This window comes from Meleagris gallopavo, chromosome 1 (assembly GCF_905368555.1).
Source record: "Meleagris gallopavo chromosome 1, MGAL_WU_HG_1.1, whole genome shotgun sequence".
Taxonomy (NCBI): Eukaryota; Metazoa; Chordata; class Aves; order Galliformes; family Phasianidae; genus Meleagris; species Meleagris gallopavo.
Genome location: NC_139404.1, coordinates 186584291 through 186602799, shown reverse-complemented (window position 1 = coordinate 186602799; position 18509 = coordinate 186584291). Strand labels below are relative to the sequence as shown.

The window sequence follows — 18509 nt, the reverse complement described above, 5'->3', positions numbered from 1 at the left end:
AAAGTGAGAAGAGTCCAAACTCAGAAGGTCCAAACACAGAGATTCCAATTTTCAGGAAAGACTGTGGATCAGGCTGAGATGCAATACATCCTAAGTTCTACCAGTCTGTGATAGATCACTATGCCAGAGGGATAAAACAGCCCTGAGACTGAGATCAAAAAGCTAACTGTCAGTCTCAACTTACATGTCATCTGTGGTCATCTGCCGTCTTTCTGTTCAAATTCTAGTGAGCACTTCTGAAAATATCAGGCACTCATGCTAGCATCATGGTAGCATCTGTCTTCATAACAAGCTTAAAGCTTTTACACCTCAGATTTCTATTTCTCTCAAGAAACACGTGTTGTTTCCTCAGGGTCAGTGAGGCACAAGTACGATCAGTGAACAAAGCCTGGCCATCACATATATTGACAGTATGTTCCTTTTAAAAAAGTTATCCTCACTGATGTCCATCCTGGCATCGCTAAAATGTTGCACTTTCTGAGCCAGAGTCAGAAGGCAAAAAATCTGCAAACAGATGCAGTCCTCCTGTCTGGCTCTCATGTGTAGCCAAGTGTGCACGCTGACAAAACACTGCAATTAATCATTCCCAAATCACCCAGCAGGGATTCCCTGTTTTCTCAAATACCATCATCTCTGTGCAGACGTGGGTATCTTTTTTCTCACAATTATCGCAAGAAGAATAAATCTGGAGCTGATCCTTCAGCTCCAAAAGGCAATGCTCTTCTCTCCAGGGGACCATGAGGCTGTTCAGTGTTCATTTCAGTTTCCAATAAAAGCAAAAGTTTCATGAGCATCAAACAGCAATGCAACCTGGTCACTTCCCTGCAGTGCTGGTCTAGCCATCATCTCATCGTGGATGTCTCTGGCTTTGCTTCCACATTTAGGGAACTGGCCTCAGCTGAGCATTAATCAATTCCTTCTCTCCCCAGCAGGTTTATGAAAATCTCTAGGTCTTACCTCATTGTCTGTGCCAACATCCAGCAGGACAGGGAGACACTGCTGTGGGTGAACTCCTCCACAAGCGGTGTACAAAGCCAGCTTCCCCACCGGGATACCCATACCATAACTTCCTAGATCTCCTAAACCGAGAATTCTCTCTCCGTCTGTCACCACGATAGCCTGGGAGGACCAAAAGACACTGCTGAATGGAGTTGTCAAGGCTCAAACAACAAAACCAGCACCATGATTTTCACATCAATGCCATTTTGCAGTTGTATTGTGCAGTGGATATTTGTTCCTTCTACATAACACCACATGATATATATGACAAAAGGTAATGGTCTATAGGATGAGAAGTAATGGTCTTAAGTTGTGCCTGGGGAGGTCTAGGTTGGATAGTAGGAAACATTTCTTATCCGAGGGAGTGGTGAGGCATTGACCCAGGCTGCCAAGGGAAACAGTAGAGTAACCATCCCTGGAGGTGCTCAGGAACTGTGGAGATGTGGCACTGAGGAATATTGTTAGTAGGCATGGTAAGGGTGGGCTGGGGTTGAACTAGATGGTTTTAGAGGCCTGTTCCAACCTTCGTGATTCTATGATTCTTTCTTAGCTGTTAGTGATACAGGGCTGTTCATTTAGGGATGGAGATAATGTGGCTGATGGGTAACTGCTCTCAGTGTGGGAGAGCAGCAGCTCTGCTCACCAGCACTTCAGCTCTCACACAGCAGAACCCAACAGACATCGCTCTTCATGCGTCCCTGCTGCACAACCAGCAGCTGCACAAAAGAGATCTGGCTTTGACTTTCTTTTTTGCCTCGAAAAAGAGCTGTGCACAAAAGTGCCTGTGCTTATGAAATGCCTCTGTGAAGTAACACATTTATGCCTGCCCACTCTTGAAGACTTGCAGTGGAGTAGCCAGCACAAGAAAACTAATGTAAAACTCATTACATCTGGGTCCCTTTGTCTCTGGTACACCAAGCTACAAGACAGAAGCCATCAGCAAGGGCAAGCAGCATGGGCTGAGGGATCCCAACACTACATATTTAACACCAGATATTTTTGCCATCCAGCTGGGATTGCCATTTAAGTCTTCATGCAGCCCATTTCTTGCATTTCAGCAATAGTGCAATGTGCTACCCCTCAAGAATCTCTGTTCCATAACTTCCTGTTTTTCTCATTACTGTATCACTTCTTTGTGACAAGAAAAAGATAAAATAATAAAGATAAAAATAAAAGCATGCTTACCAAGGTCCAAATTAGAAGCCCAAAGCTGACCTATTCAACCTGCCCTGTACAGCACTGGGGCCTTAGGAAGTAAAGGATCAAGCAAGTCACTAAGCTTTATAAATTTTAGTCTAAGTACTCTATTTGTCAGTTTTGTCCCCGGGTTCTGGCACTTCAGTGGGCAGTTCAGAAACACAGCCAGAACGGGATGACACTGCAGTCCAGTTCCATAGCGAAGAAAAGCTGCAAATACCCCAACAGACTTCCACCACTGTCCCAGCACTTCAAAGTGCTCACATCAGATTGACTGTGGGCAGCTCAAGCCTAGCTTGGATTTCAAAGCAGAAGACTGCAAAGAAGCTTTTAATTGAAGATCTGCAAAGTTAATGTTAAACTGAAGACACATGCGTGTGCTGTATTAGGAAATAAGAAAATGGGGCATTAGTTGCTACCTCAACAGATGGACTTCATTTTTTGGGTGGGGATAATACAGATGTGTTGCTTTAATGCTGGGACAGCAAAGCATTTCCTTGTTTAGGAATGGAATAAACCTTTTGCTGCACTTTTCTATTTCAGGAAGATGCATACTGATTTCTTTCAGTGTACACTGAAAGAAATATTTGCCCTGCATATTTCAGATGATTAAAGGGAGAAGCCATGGAAGGACTTTAAGTTGTGCACGAGGGATTCACAATGAACAATCACACTCTTATTCAACGTAAATTATGTGCACCTCCCAAGGCTATTTTCTCCCTTAACCTAAACCAAGGTTTGTAGCAGACCAGAATTACACTACATTACGTAGTTCAGGAATAAGCCTGAGGATAAACTAAAAATACACAGGAAACATCTATTCTGCTTTTTACATCTATTTTGCCCTTCAGCCAGAAAAGCCACTCAGTTACAGGGTGGTACTGTGCATGACAAATTCCAGGGTTGTAATGCACACAGGAATAGTGACAACCTCCATGTAATAAGGATTATTTTGAAATCCTACATGCAGAATGGTGTTGTCTTGTTGCCAGTCCATTGTCAGTAGGACTTAGAATTCCTAAAAGTAATTGAAAATTCAGTGAAAAGACCATTAAAACCAGAATGACTAAAAACCTGCTGGGCCAGAGGCTGAACGAACCCTGCCATGGGAAATTCACGATCATAACAACGATTCAGACATTTACCCCATTTTTGGGACATTTTCCTATTTGTTTTTCCTTCTGAGTCAATGTGAAGTGTTAGTGATGGGAAAGACTCTTTTTGGGTGGGCTCCATCTGTTTCTGGGTGTGCCTTCACTCCTTCACCACACCCTGGATGCAAATGGGACCAGATGGCTGTATTGGGAATAGCGAAAGCAGCAAACACATGCACTGCTACAGGTTCATCCAGAAGCTGATGCAAATTACATTAAAGACTGTGAAAATTCTGACCATTTAGAAAAGCCTAAAAACATCTCCACTGCACTTATATGCTTGTGAAACAGAGAATATTTCTTCTGCGTTAGATGTGCTGCACCAAAAATCTCCAAAGTAACGCTGAAAAATACAGGAGAACAGAAAATATAGCACAGAACAGTTTCAGTGCTGCTTGTATCACCCAGGGGAAACCAGCTTCTTGGTTATTTGTGGATCTTTGAATTAAAAAAAAAACCTAAACAAACTATAAGCAAGCTTTAGTGGATACCTGATACACAAGCATATTAAAGTAATGTTTTAATTGCTTACATCCATCTGATCAAAACTCCACAAAGACTCAACAAAGAGGACAGTAATCTCTGACTGAGCAGGGCAGATCCCTCTAACCGAACCACAGGTTTAACAATGAGACTGATGAGAAACTTGCTTTCTACTTCCAGCTACGCTACACGTCTTCCTGATGACTCTGGTCGTGTCTTTGGCTAAAAGCAGTGTTGAGTGCACTTCCCAGGGGAAGCCCCCTATGGAAGGAGAGACAGAGAGAAGGAAGGAAGGAAGGTAGTAAGGTTGGTCAAGTAGCTTGCAGCTGCACACTTATCTGGGAAAGGGAAGTTTCTTTATTATGCTCAGCTTCAGGTAAAAAGACCATTAAGATCATCTAGTCCAACCATCAAAGTTGGTTTCAGCCCATAGCTGTTGTAACACCCTACCACAACACTATCCTGTACAATTCTCTGTGTTCCTCTTGCTCCACTTGGACCAGTGTGCAGAAAAGAGTATAAGGTTAAAGAAACAGAGAAAACTAACAAAGGGCTGCCCATATTTTACCCAGTGCTTCCTCATGGACAGATTCATTAGCAATCCTGGAAGAGACACAAAAATCCCACGCTCCTGCATGAATGTGCTCTGAAAAGACTTCTTGCTTATTCTGCTTCTGGCACTTTGGCTCCTTCAGAGCAGCCCAGCTTCAGCAGAAGAGCTGGAGGTGGGACACACACTTCAGAGCTTGGCTGAGGCTTTGCTAAACTCAGCGGAGCTCTCTTCCAGCCCTTACAGAGGACCCAGGCACACAGTTTAACATTTCCCATTGCCACAGTAAATGCTGTTGCCTTAAAGCTCTAAGGTGGCACAAAGTATGAAGTGGGATAGCACCTCCACATGTTTCTTCACTGAAAAGGGCTTAGTGGTGTTAGTGTTTGGTGTGGTCTGACCTGTTCAAGCAAATGGGTCCCACCAGGGACTTAGGTGCAGTTCAGGTACTTCCCTACTTATCTCAAAATCTCAGGTGTGTAGATGTCTACCAGGTCAGGCGTAGCTAAGTCTGTGTTCAAACACATAAGGAACCCTGCAGTCCAAAACTGATGCTGGTTACTGCCTTCATGGTCTGACAAATCCAGAAAGCAGTGTCTGATTCTCCTTCATGGAATACTGCTCTTCCTATGGTCTGTTTTGGGTGCCAGAGAGGGATATTTCAACAAGAGTTTGATCTCTCCATGCTGGTTTCCCCATCTGCAAAAACATACCTATTGGCTAGAATGAGTTCTGCTCACAATCCTGATCAGAAACAAATGGAAATGCTGATGTTTTTGGACAGAATCTGGATAAAATATCTAGTTTACATTTGTTCATTGTGGTTGCAAAGACAAGGAATAGGATTACATTTTCTGGAAGCATTTTAAACCCTCCTCTCCCCCCCCTTTTTTTAAAAAAAAAAGAAGGAACATGGTTGCAAGCTTTTCACAGCTTCCCAATCTCTGTTCCTGAAAGAAACAGCTGACTGATAGGGAACGGAACCTCTGTCAATAGTCAGGGAAATTCTCAGGCATGTATACTTTCAAATGGATGGAAGAAGGTGATTGACATGACCTGTCTTAAATGTTGACTGTGTTTTACGCCAGGGACTTGCCCAGCCCCGAGCCTTACTGAAAAACACTTCAAAAGATTACTTTCTGGGTGGGGTGTCTGTAATTTCTTCAGCTTCTGGATATCAAATGTTACTTGCAAAGTTGGCAATGCTGAATGGTGCATGACTCGTTGGGATAGGGAAGGAGTTCTGCAAGCAGCTCAGTTACAGAGATACCCCAAAGAGTTTTGGTACATCTAAGAAGTTGTGAATGAGACACAGCATACTTCGACACTCAAACATCTTCACTAACACCTTTCTGTATGAATTTATTATCATGCAGGCTCTTTTTATAGACCAAGGTCCTGCTGGCTTTAATAAAGATGTTCTTGACTGCATACACACATGACAGATTATCTCAGGTTCAACACTAGCCTGGAAACTTTCTGAGACTGGGAGTACTTCTTAATTGTCTTTTAAAATAGGCAATTATGTAATTATTCCAAAGAGTGCCATTCAACATCCTATTGTACATCCAATTGCTTTTAATTTCCCAGCCCAAAAAAGACATGATACATACCTTAATGTTTTCCTCAGGCCAAGAGTTTAGCATTGTTGCAATATGGCCTTTGTCATGGATGGTGATAAACAACCCCCTAGGAAAGAAAAAGATTTGTATTAAAATTAGTTACTCCAAGAAAACAACAACAACAACAACAACAAAAAAAAAACCAAAACAACAGGTGAAACTCAAAAATTCAAAGAAATGAGCTACTGAGCACAAGAACAGGGTATTCACTTGCATGGAAACGAGACCTGAAGGGATTACTAGTATCAAGTTCCATCCTCATTCCAAAAACCTAAGGCTCAAGATCGTTAATGCAAGTTCACTCAACAGCCACTAGTGTCGCAGATTTCAGCCTTATGGAATGTCTTTGTTTTGGGGAGTAAAATTTGCCTTAATCCATATGAGCTTTCTTGTTAAAACAGTTTTGGTAACTGCAGAGGAGGCTGACGGTTTTACCTCAAGCCTGTTACGTGTTCTTTGATGAAGAGCTTATTGCTGGCAGTTCAAGAGGTGAAAAGTGTGATCCTTCTCATCCAGCTACCAATGTCAACAGTTGTAGAATCATAGAATATCCCAAGTTGGAAGGGACACATGAGCATCACTGAGTCCAACTCCTGCCAGACAGCAATCTTGATGGCTAATGCAGAGCTAGATATTTTGGGTCCCCTTTCTAGTCAGTGGAACCCTAAAAACGTGTAAACTCTTCAGAAGTTTGATCACCTGACCTATATGAGAGATGGATCCAGGATGGAGCTGAATTTTTTCCAGAAATGCTTGTATCAACAGGCTACATCAGGAGGCCAAACAATGTCTTTTGGTATTAACAGCTCTGCTGTAAGCAACTACAGTTAGATCCAGCCTAAAGCAAAGGGCACCTCTGTGGGACTGGGGTTCTCATCAACCCGCACCACACGATGCCAGGTGATCTCAGAGAAGTCTGTTTTGCTCCCAGCAGCAGTATCCCCTTTTGCCCTACGTCTCAAGGGACTGTAAACATGGCAAGGGAAGCTTGGCTTGCTCTGCTCATCTAGCCTGAGCTTGTACATAGCTCTGGCCTTAAGGCTACATCTGACAATACCTTTAAAAAGGGATCATATTTAAGAAGTGGAAATTCTGGCTGTCTATGTATATATGCATATACAACTTCACTCTGTAACTCACTGCGGTTCCTCAGCTGTCACTGTAAAATCAGTGGTCACAATGAATCCATGTAACGTGAACACACTGGTCAGTATTTGCCATGGTGATTAACTTGACAAGTCACTTAGCCTTACATTGCCTTATTTTTCCTGAATATCTGACACTGATTTTTGACACTTGTATTCAACAAATCCAAAACAAAAGAAAAACATCCAAAATTATGAGAAACAAAACAAAGTTAAATGTTTGGATGCAATCTTAGTATGAAGTATCTGCACCAGCAATTGCATATCTCATTGCACTAAGACTAAACACATCTCCACATAAAGTTCACCACTGTCTAAATTAAAATGCCTTCATTTTAATAAAATTAGGAACTGGAAGACAGCATTCAAGGAACATATTTTTAGACTTGTGGTTTATTTTTCTCCTCTTTGATGTTATTACTGAAAACAATATTCACATTGACTGATCTCTGCTCAGATATTTTGAGATTTTTTGATGCTCCTTTTTAGCATCTCTAACCCCAGAGCAGCAGTCTCCTCCATATGTCTTGGGGCAAATTGCTTATGCTGCTCATATTATCCTCTAATCAGCACAAATCAGGGGCTCTAACTTGATGGCAGGTCTCTTGGCAGGCTGAAGCACACATTTTCTTTGCCTTGTTATCTGCTCACAAAAGCAAGACTTGTACTACTGATTGGCATTGCATCTGGAACAATGGAGAAATACATTATTGCTACTTACATGTCCCTCCTATTGCTCAGCCCCTGAAAGTTCAGATCAGGTCACAGTTTGGGGTTGGTGAAATATTAGCTAGAAAAAGTCGTATTTTTAGAGGAGACTGGAAACAACTTCCATTGTACATCCACATGAGTGATGAATAAACAAACATAATTGGGCTGCTCTCTCTGGCAAGGACTTCTCTCATACAACTCTTTTGGGAGGGCAGATATCTTCCCACAGTCTACTGTGGGAATCCTAATGAAGAGGAGGATTACTTTGAAGAGAAGAAAAATGAAAGTGCTGACTTCAACACTGATCAAGATGCAATCACATAAAAAGATCAGAAATGCAAAAAAAAAAAAAAAGAGGAAACTAATGGTTCATTTATTCAGTGTAATTCTTTAAAATGGTGCCCAGTAACCAATGAGCTAATCACATACACATGGCCTATCTCAAAAGCATTATTCACAGATGTTAATCTTCATAAAAAGGGGTGCTGTACTGCTGCCATCCACATTTAGAAAGGAGTTATCAACCAAGACTTGAAAGCACTAATTAGTGACATCATTGCAGATACTCCAAGTTAAGACATGATTGTGAAAAGAATGGCATTGTTTCAATGCAGCATTTTCCATAAATAATAAAGACACCTATTCTTTCATTGTCTAGTTGTGTGCCTCGTAAATTCAAATCCCATTGGTGCTGAAGGGTGTCCACCAGCTATTTAATCTTAGAAAAACACTTACTGCTTGCAGTAGAACCTGAAACCCAACTGCCCACCCACCACCAGTCCTGCTGCTGCAGCATATGAAATGCAGAGGGCAGTGGGATGGTTTCCAGTCCCTCCAGATATGGGAGAAGGGAGTCTGGGTCTTCTGAAATCCGTTGACTGCTCTCAAAGCATTGCTTGGGAGTTGTGCCCTCAGTGCTATCACCGTGGCATGTTCTGCCTGAGGAAGGGCTGGCTTGGCAACAGTAGTGGGGCTGGTGTCTGAGAACCAGGCAGGGAGAGGCATCCCTCTCAGAATTTGCATTCCCTTTCTCAACAATACAGTTAAGCAGGACCTTCTATGATGAACTCCACCGATCCTTTTCTGGAAACAAAATGTCCATGGCATAGATTGACTCTGCATCCAGGCTGTGACAGTGCACCATGTTTCTAGCTCTAGCTGCTTTTCCCTGAAGTCATATGCAGGGAGCAATTCAAATGAAAAACTGCTCAATATTTTACTCCAAACTAAATTGGATAGCTTAATTTAGACTAAGAATTAATGGCTTTGAAAGGGAAACCTCCAGGAGCAAAAAGGGCCATGTATGTGGGTAAGATGATGTCTCTCACTGAAACAGCCACATGGGGAACTGGGCACATACTTAATCAGGCCTCTTATTCCCTCAGCGCTGAATCAGAAGGCCGAGGGCCCAATTTCAATAAAACACAAAAGTATCCAATGCCTCGAGGCATCCAGCTGGACCTGAACCTGGTCCAGGCACTCTGGACTCCATGAGGTGTTCAGGCATTCAGAACGTGTCAGACTTTAGCCAAAAAGTTAAAAAGTAAGTGACTTGCTGCACTTAGGAGTCCCAGGTCAGTCCCCATTCACTGAGGACCCCATGAAGGTCGTGCTCTCCCAGCTGGCAGCAGTGGTTACCCGCAGAGATGAACTGGCCAACTTTACCCATTGAAATAAAATGCTCAAAATTGGCTGAGGGTAAATCTTTCATAAAATCCCTTCTACAAGCCAGGCAGAAGGAAAAAATGAGCTCTGCAAATTGTACTCAGCAAAAGGCTTGTTGTTGACTGAACAGGAAAGATTAGCAGCCAAGTTTCTTTCAAGGGCAGATAGCTTGCAGGAGAGGTAAAAGCTTATTTATACTTTGAAGGACAGCAGGTAGAGCTCTGAATACTGAGAAATACAGGCCAGCAGTAAATAAGAAACATCCAAGTGGCAGAAAAATCAATTAACTTGATCTTTTTCTGAGGAAAAGATGCAGGCTAAGCATTCTGAAAGAATGCAATGTAAGCAACAAATTCTGCCTTTATCACCAGGCCTTCTCCATCTCTCTTGGGATGGCATTTGATAAATTGCTTCAGAGAACATAAAGACAGTGAGGCTGCTTTACATGATCACACTTGGGACTCAATAAAAACAGTCTGATTAAAATAAAATGCTAAAAATATAAGTGGTTTCAGTCAGGTTCCTTAAGGTGGACACTGCGTGAGGCACACGCACAGCCTAGTTTTCTGAGCCATAAAAATCACCTGTCATTCACCTGTGTATCACCTGTACAGCAACCCACCATTCTACATGCATTTATCTGCTCTCTATCTCCTTCAGTTACAGTGGAATCATAGAATCACAAACAAAACTGCACGACACCACTGCTGAACAGCAGTGTAGAAGTTGTGAGAAATCCACAGCGAGATACCACATGTTGTAAAGGGCTTTGGTTTGAAAGAGACCTTTGAGGATCATCTAAAGCTCATCCTTGAGAGGCACGATCTTTTGAATTTGGTTGCATTATGCCTCAGATGACTGCTAGATATTTTGGGTGCCCACTACTGCACCAGAGACAGACAGGAGGCAGGGAGCAGTTGATGGCCTTGGCTTTTGTTGCATGCCAACCACAGAAAATTGCCCCTGCTTTGCCAGAAGAACACGTTAGAGGATCCACTCTGTGTATTTAAGGCCCATCTGTGCTAGAGATGTGGTAAAAATGTGGTTCTATTAAAGCCCTACATTTGGATATATTTATTTACACTTTCAAGACAAAATTGACGGCTTGAGTAACGTGAGCTTCTAGAGACTTCCACCACCTGTACCCTACTGCTGTTTTTTTGGCTCAGGTCTCTGTCAGAACAGAAGACCCTTCAGGAATAACAAACTTTGAAACTTCTCAGCTCTTTTAGGGAGCTTGAGATTCTACCTGCCTGAGGGCTACAGGCTTTGGAGAAACTATATGTTAGCATGCACTGTTTTGTCTAAATACAGTACAATTAATCATCACATTGGACAAAATCTACATGGTGATTCATCAGTTATTCTTACAGATTTGTTTATAATAAAAGCCAGAAACTTTTTGTTGTTTTAAGATAATTTTCTTTGCAAATTGTAGGACACTGAACAGTACAACAAGGTTCTGATGAAAATGTAAAAGAAACAAAGCGCAATCAACTATTAATGTAATCTACACAGAGATTTATAAGGCAAAATCCTATAATATGAGTAGATTTAATTTAGATTAATCATGATCTGTGAGGTGAATGGTTACATCAGCGTTACAAATGTCCCTAAAGTCGTCATCAGGCATTCTAGTCAGGAAAACCAAAATTCAGAGTGGGAGCCAGATGCAGGCTCCACGGTACAGTAGTGAAAGAATCACTACCTATAACAGCCCCCTAAATCCACACAGGGAAACCTCCATGATCCCAAGGGATGGCGAACAGTTTAACCTGTAGGAAACTGCTGAGTATCAGGTCTCAAAGATGCTTGTTCCAACGCCATTTATGGAAATTGCTGTTGATATAAAGGAAAAAGATAATGGGGTTTGTGTCCCCACTTCTCCGGGGAGGGGAACACAGCCTTTCCTCTGACAATTATTCTGACAGCTTGCCACCGAGATAGCAGCCAGATACAACATGTGTTGCTTCACACCTCATTCCTGCTGAGCCCTCACTAGCCCAGCCCTGTTAAAGAGGAAGAAAAAGCTTCCTACAGGGGAAAGAAAATGAAAAAGAAGATGGATACAGGGATCTGAGGGTCAAAAATGTATTGATTGGGAAAGAAAAGGAAAGAATCCATGGAAAACTGGTGAGGGAAGGGGAGAAACATGAGCTGGTGTGGGTGGCTGCAGTAGAGCACAGGTGGATATGGAGAAGGGATGAAGGGGGTGTGGAAAGGAACAGAAGGTACTGCACATGGGAGGTGTAAGGGGTAGTGGGCAGAGGTTGAGAGGAATCCTAAATTCATTGGTTTTGCTTGGAAACAGCCTGGAGAATAGACAGTTCTCTCTTTCAGTCCATGGAACTCTGATTGAGAAAGATCAGGAAAGAAACTACTGGTAGTGGCCACTGTGCAGCAGTATGAGAATGCAGAAGGTTGGCATGCAGTCCTATTCATCACAGCTGAGGAAGTGAACAGACCCAGACTGCTTCTGGTTTATCTCCAACTGCTCATTCCTTTTGGATTCTCAGAACAAAAGGGTTTAAGCAGAGGATTGCCATGTCACAGTGTAACTCAGAATTAAGTCCTGTTTGTATTTCAAAACTTCAAGAGAATAATTATTTCCACACCATTTTCAAAAGCACTGGTATTTGAGACAAGCACTGAGGAGGTCTGTGTAAGGATTCAGCCCCTGGAGCCAAGGCTGGGTGAGCTAACCAGGAGAAAGAGGGAGATGCTAGGATGTTCATAACTACTTTGCCATGCATGTGTCAATTTACAGACATGGGTAAAAACCAGGATTTGAGGTGAGAGAGAAGATCCCACCACCCAGGGATCCTAGCCACCAGCAATGTGGGCATGTCTCAAACACAGTATCCTTCACTCCATTTAAGGACATTGTGCTCAAGTGTCTTGAGACCCAACCAAAGAACAGCTTCAAATATAGGCAAACCTGACTCAGCCCTGGCCTTTTTCTGCCTTTTTGTAGGCTGAGTTCTAAACTAGCCTGTGTGTTGGATCGTGGCAGTATGTTAGTAATTGAAAGAGTACCGGGTTACAAAGAGAACCATGTTGAGATGAGCAGTCAATGCTGTTGCCCAGAGATGTTGACCAAGGAGCTCTTATCTGTTTTAACTGTTAAACACATAATATCAAGTATTCTGTTTTACTTTATAGTCCAGAGGTTAAGGTGGGAACAAAACTCCCTGGGAAGCTAAATTAAATCCTACTCTCATAACATTTCCTTCCTGTGCTGTGAAAATTCTTCCAAGACCCACATTTTGGCTTTTAGAGTACACTGCAGGGAACCCCAGGATCGAACACAAAGTGAAGACAAAGTTTGACAAAGAAAAAAAGGTGTTATTTTGACAATATCACATCAATCAGCTTTCAGATAAAATTAAATGTAACCTAGCACGTTCTGTCTTAATGAATATAGAACCTATCAGCAGCTTTTACAGTAAGTCTCCCACAGCCACAGACTGTGAGTTGCCTGCTGTCAGACTTGCGTTTTCACACAGAATTTTCTCTTTGCTGTTAGCAGAAAGGCAGTTCTAAAAAGACAGAAAAAAAAAAACAACCAGGAAGGGTAAGAATGACAGCATCAAAGCACAGAACCCCACACTCTCTGCAGTGCCGATGAGGAAGTCCTTGGCAGATGCAGAACTGCTCTTCTTGATTTCTTTTCTCTTTCAGACATGGATGCCCTGCTGCGAGGAGATGAGGGTGCTACCTCTGGCATGGCCAGATACAGCATGCATGATACAGCAACATGCCAGATGTCTTACAGCTGCTTTGTGGTACTGTATAAAATAAAAACTCAATAAAAAATTGTCAGAAAAATGTATCATTTTTATATATCAATACTCCATAAACTAACGAGGTGAAGAAGTGTTTCTCCTCACTCTGTGGGAGGCTTCTCTATAGCCCAGTAAACATTGCTGTCTGTGGTTTTCATGCTGGCTGGTGTTATTTCCCCTCCAATTTACATCCTGGTATTCAATATTCTAAATAATTCTTCTCCCTCCACCCTGTCTGGGGCATTTTTTGTTTAAGGTGTGGTTGTTCCTTGTGGCAGCTGCACAGAATTATGCCAGATTAAATGTGAACATATTCTCTTGAATTTCCTTCTCCAAGTCACCCTTTTCTCTGGCCAGCTCCACCTCTCCCTCTGAGCTTCAGCTAAATCAGGGAATTTCAACAAACTCAAACCATCTCTGACAGTAGAGGTATCTAGATAGGCTGTGCTGCCCTCAGCAGCCCCAGGCTCCCTTTCTGCCAGCTGGTTTCTCCTCACCTCCTCTAGCCATGCTCTTCTTGCTTCACGCTTTGGTCTCATACTTAGGAGTGCCTCTCAACTGCAAGCTCTTCCAGCCTCTCGAGGCTCCCTACGTGCTGTCCCCCATGACCCCGTTCACAGATCCCTTTCTTAAACCTAATTCAAGACCAGGATGCTCACAATGATGTTACATACACAGGGATTATAAAACACACCCGGCTTCTACACTGCTTCCAGCGGCTCCTGGCAGAAGGCTGAACCTTGCTGCTGGCAAGAAGAGATGTTACTTGATGTTTCTGCAAGAATTAGAGATCACCTAAAAGGATTTCAAAGCGCAAGCTTCCAGACAATTCAAAACCCAATCTTCTCCCTTGCTTTTGGTCTTCACTGGTTTATGGAAGAGAGAGTGCAGACAATTCAGTGGCCAGTGGCAAGTCTATGGAACTTACCCTGTATATTCTAACTTCCACGTTTCATAGAAGCATAGAATGGTTTGGATTGGAAGAGACCTTTAAGCCCATCCAGTTTCAACGCCCTGCCATGGGCTGGTTGCCCCCCACCAGCTCAGGCTGCCCAGGACCCATCCAAGCTGGCCTTGAGCACCTCCAGGGATGGGGCACCACAGCTCTCTGGGCAGCTGTGCCAGGGCCTCACCTCTGCTCTCAGTGAAAAATGTCCTTCTGAAATATGTCTAGAATGAATATGAATAGAATAGAATATGTCTAGAAGGTAACTTTCTTTCCTGTCACCCTGATTGTATAACAAAAATAAATAAATAAATAAATAAATAAGCCCTCAGCAGAGCCAGATTTGTTGACAAGACAGTTCTGCAGACTGACTGATGTTTCACTTGCTCATTTTTCATCAGGACAAAGATCGTTATTCTGTCAGGCTTAATTTTAGCACCATCTGCATCCTGTTAGCTTTCATTCTCTGGGTTCCACTTCATCTCAACACATCTTGCATTGTTCTGCAACCAGTCCTTGAGGATATTCAAATCTCCGAAAGGAGAAAGAACCTAAGCAAGTTTTGTCTGTGCCCATGGCTTTCCTCTGGTGGTGATGCACCAACATCTTCCAGTCCTGCTCTCAGGATGCCAGAAGCTTTTGCAGAGCAGCTGACAACCATATATTTTCAAATACCAGAATGGTCAGGAAGTATCCAGTGTCTTGAGAGGCTATGGGTTTATGCCATTATAATAAGCTGTTCCTCACTATTAAGTTATTGTTATGCCCAGAGAGGCTGTGAATTTCCCATCCCTGGAGATATTCAAGACCAGGTTGGATGGGGCCCTGAGTAACCTGGTCTAGTATCAGATCTGGAGGTTGGTGGCCCTACCTGTGGCATGGGGGTTTGAACTTGATGATCTCTGGGGTCCCTTCAAGCCCAAGCCATTCTAGGATTCTATGACTTTAGGATTACACAAGAACTAAAACTCTGATTCCGTGCTCTGAGATAAGTAAGTTCCCTTCTCTGCTTTCTCTTTGTGAAAAAAACTATGGAGTCTCTTTTCAGAGATAGTGTCATGATTAAAAAAAGATTTTCCAAGCTGAAAAAATACCTTTTTAACTGCAATGCATATGTTCAGATCTGTGCTGCATAAGAGCACCCACAGCATTCACTGTGCACATTTTACATTGGAAAAGAATGAAAAAGCAGAAGAGGAAAAGATCAAGGTATTACTATGCACTTTCTTCATTCTAAAGTCACAAACCACGGTCTTAAAGCTTTCAGTCTGGTAGAAGCCTTTCCTAACACAGCGACTGTGTTAAGGGGATCAACTAACTGAAACTCCTCCTCCTCTTCCTTGTTTAGTGTCTCAGAAGGTTGCAGACTCTGCTCCATTACATTTCATTCCCTCCCCCTACCAAATTTTTGATGAGGACAAAGGAACCTCAGGCTTTGAAAAGCAAACACTTCCAAGGCCCATGTTCCTTAGTACTTAACATAGCATCTCCGTTCCATCCAGCTACAGAAGGGCATCACAGCTGCTAAACATTAGCAAACCTGCCCTCCATGAGCCTTCAGCAGCTTGTTCCAGCTTCTGCACATCTCTTTTTCCCTCGCCGGCACAACTCTTGAGAGAAAACCAGGGATGGATGTGTGGCATTGCTTCCTTCAGGTTCTGTGGCAGTTGGTGACTGGCACACTGTGTGGGGGCCTTGACAATGGCCTTCACAGTGTGAATGCATCTGCATCCCCTCACAGTCTTTCCAGAACTTGCAGATACAAATGTGACTGAAGATTTTCCTAATACAGCTACAACCCTGAGACCCTGCAACACCAGCTTATAATTATAGAATGGCTTGGGTTGAAAAGGAGACTTCAAAGATCACATCGTTTCAATCCCCTGCCATGGGCAGGGTTGCCAGCCACTAAATCAGGCACCATCTCAGGCTGCACAGAGCCCCTTCCAACCTGGCCTTGAATGCCTCCAAGGAAGGGGTAGCCACAGCTTCTTTTTTGTACTGCTAAACAGAGCAAATCTGTGTTTTCAGACTGTTGGCTCAATGGCTTTTCAAAAGAAAGGAACAGCAGTGCCAGATGCCATGTGGAGCAGGTGATCTGCTGATACCTGCACAGGATGTTGAGTGCTGGTGTGGGAGGAGAGCTCCAAACACCAGCCCCATACATGCACAGGTGAAAAAGCTGGTACACAGAGATCAGGAAAGGTAAAAGAGGCACTGAGTTATGACAGCAATGTGCAGTAAACAAAACCTGCAGCTGTGCCAACACTGATAAACACATTCTGATGGGAGAAGCCCTGCTGGACCTTGCAGGAATAACTTGAGATGCTCTTGTACAAGATTTGCCTTGTAAGCAAGTTACTTACGCCTTAATGTTACCACGTTCAGCCTTGAAATATAAAATCAAGCACTAATGGGACTAACAGAGATCTCAACACAGGGAAGAGGCTTATTGCATGCACGGGTCACTAATTTCTGCTGCTGAGGCTGCAAACAGACTGCATAATATTCTGCAGACTTCCCTCCCCCCCATTAGCTTGCTATATACAAGTCAAACCATGCTGGTGCACCGTGGGATATTTTAAGCTGAGATATCTCTCATCTCCCCCGCCTGATCAAGAACATTAAATGTGATGGTTTGGATGAAAAGGTAATTGCTGCAGCAAACATTCCAAATTTCCAAAGAGTTGAGCTGGGAGGTTTAGTGAGATTTTGAATCACTGAAGAGGTGATCCAAAACCAACAAGACAAGGTTCCCAGCAGGACACAGAGCAAGAAGAAATGCACAATTATAAAGCTGCGTAAATCTGGTGGAGTAATCGTAGCAAAGAAAAGATTCATAGTGTGTGCTTCAGGAGACACAGAGCCAACGGGGAGGTGACCTGGGCAGGGCAGCAACAGTCCCAAGCAGGAAAGCTACCAAGCTGAACACTGATCCAGTTTCTGCTGTGAAAAGGTTATCATAGAGATGATTGAATCTGCAGACATCATTTAGGTCAGACATTATGGGAAAAATACTGTCTACTCGTATGAGAGCTAAATACTGGAATGGTTTATGTAGAAATGCTTTATTGCAGATTTAAAATAAAGTGTAATCAGTTAATGAACAGGATTACGATGAAGCTTCCTGCGGCAGCAGAGCAAAACTGAGCAGCTTGGAAATTCTCCCCAGCTCTAGCTCCAAGAGGGTAGATTTAGGTTAGATATAAGGAAAAAGTAGACCGTGAGGATGGTGAGGCACTGGATCAGGTTGCCCAGAGATGTGGTTGATGCCCCATCCCTGGAGACTTTGAAGACAAGGCTGGATCAGGCCGTGGGCAACCTGATTGAGCTGTGGTGTCCCTGTTCACTGCAGAAGAGTTGGACTAGATGGTCCTCAGAGGTCCCTTCCAACTCTAAGGATTCCATGATTCTATGTTGTGCACTTCCTAAAACAACTGTGAGATACATCAGGATGTAAGGTTTACGTGGCGATCATTTTGTTTTAAAAGCCTTCTGATGCAAATAAGATTGGGTGAGAAGAATTGCCTTCACAGGCAATCAGTGCAGTGTAGGGGAACTAACATGCGAAGAACTAGAAACTCAAACTTCTCTTAATAATTCCTGAGCTCCGCAAATCTTCAGGTCCCAATGATTTGAGCAAGAGGTGTTGGCATGCTATCCTGAGCTAAGCTTCTTGCAGGCAAGCTCCTGATGTACATAATGCACTCCAGGGGAAAAGATATTTGCTGTAAGACAATAAGACACAGCTACAAAATAAGCACGCACGAATGCTTCTCATTTTAATCTCATCCCTTTGCACGATATAATAGCTCTTTGCTTTTTGGAACCAAACCTCTAGTTTGCTAAAAAAAAATGTTTGATTAAAACCAAACCTGACGCTAGTCTGAAATTCACTCTCAGGAGGGACTCCCTGCCATAGGAAATTCAGTGTGCTAAGGGTGTGATAGTCTGCCCTTTACTTCAGAAGACACGGCTGCAATCCAGAGCAGCTCCAAGCCTGAATTCAGCAGTAAAACTCTCAAACTGTGAGAACAGATGTTCTTACTGCACTGGTGAAATAACGTGGGTTGAAAACATGATAAAAAAAGTGAGTTAGAGAAAGGGGAATTCTCCAATAGCAATGAATGCAGAAGGACTTGAGCATACAAAGACTTTTCTTCAGGATAACAGCATGGCTGGGATGGAAAAGAAGCAAAATCATAGAATCATGGAATCAGAGAATGGCCTGGATTGGAAGGGACCTCAAGGA

General features: G+C 43.0%; 1 protein-coding gene across 2 annotated transcripts in view; it reads right to left on the bottom strand.

The window, feature by feature from the left end:
- Positions 1-18509, bottom strand: part of ME3 (malic enzyme 3) — a 114127-nt gene that overhangs the window by 28557 nt on the left and 67061 nt on the right. For both annotated transcript variants that reach the window (XM_085216414.1, XM_085216413.1), the window contains 2 exons: positions 5997-6072; positions 958-1119 (listed from right to left, as the gene is read on the bottom strand). In XM_085216414.1, the coding sequence (XP_085072540.1) occupies positions 958-1119; positions 5997-6072 (238 nt within the window). The remainder of the gene's footprint in view (positions 1-957; positions 1120-5996; positions 6073-18509) is intronic.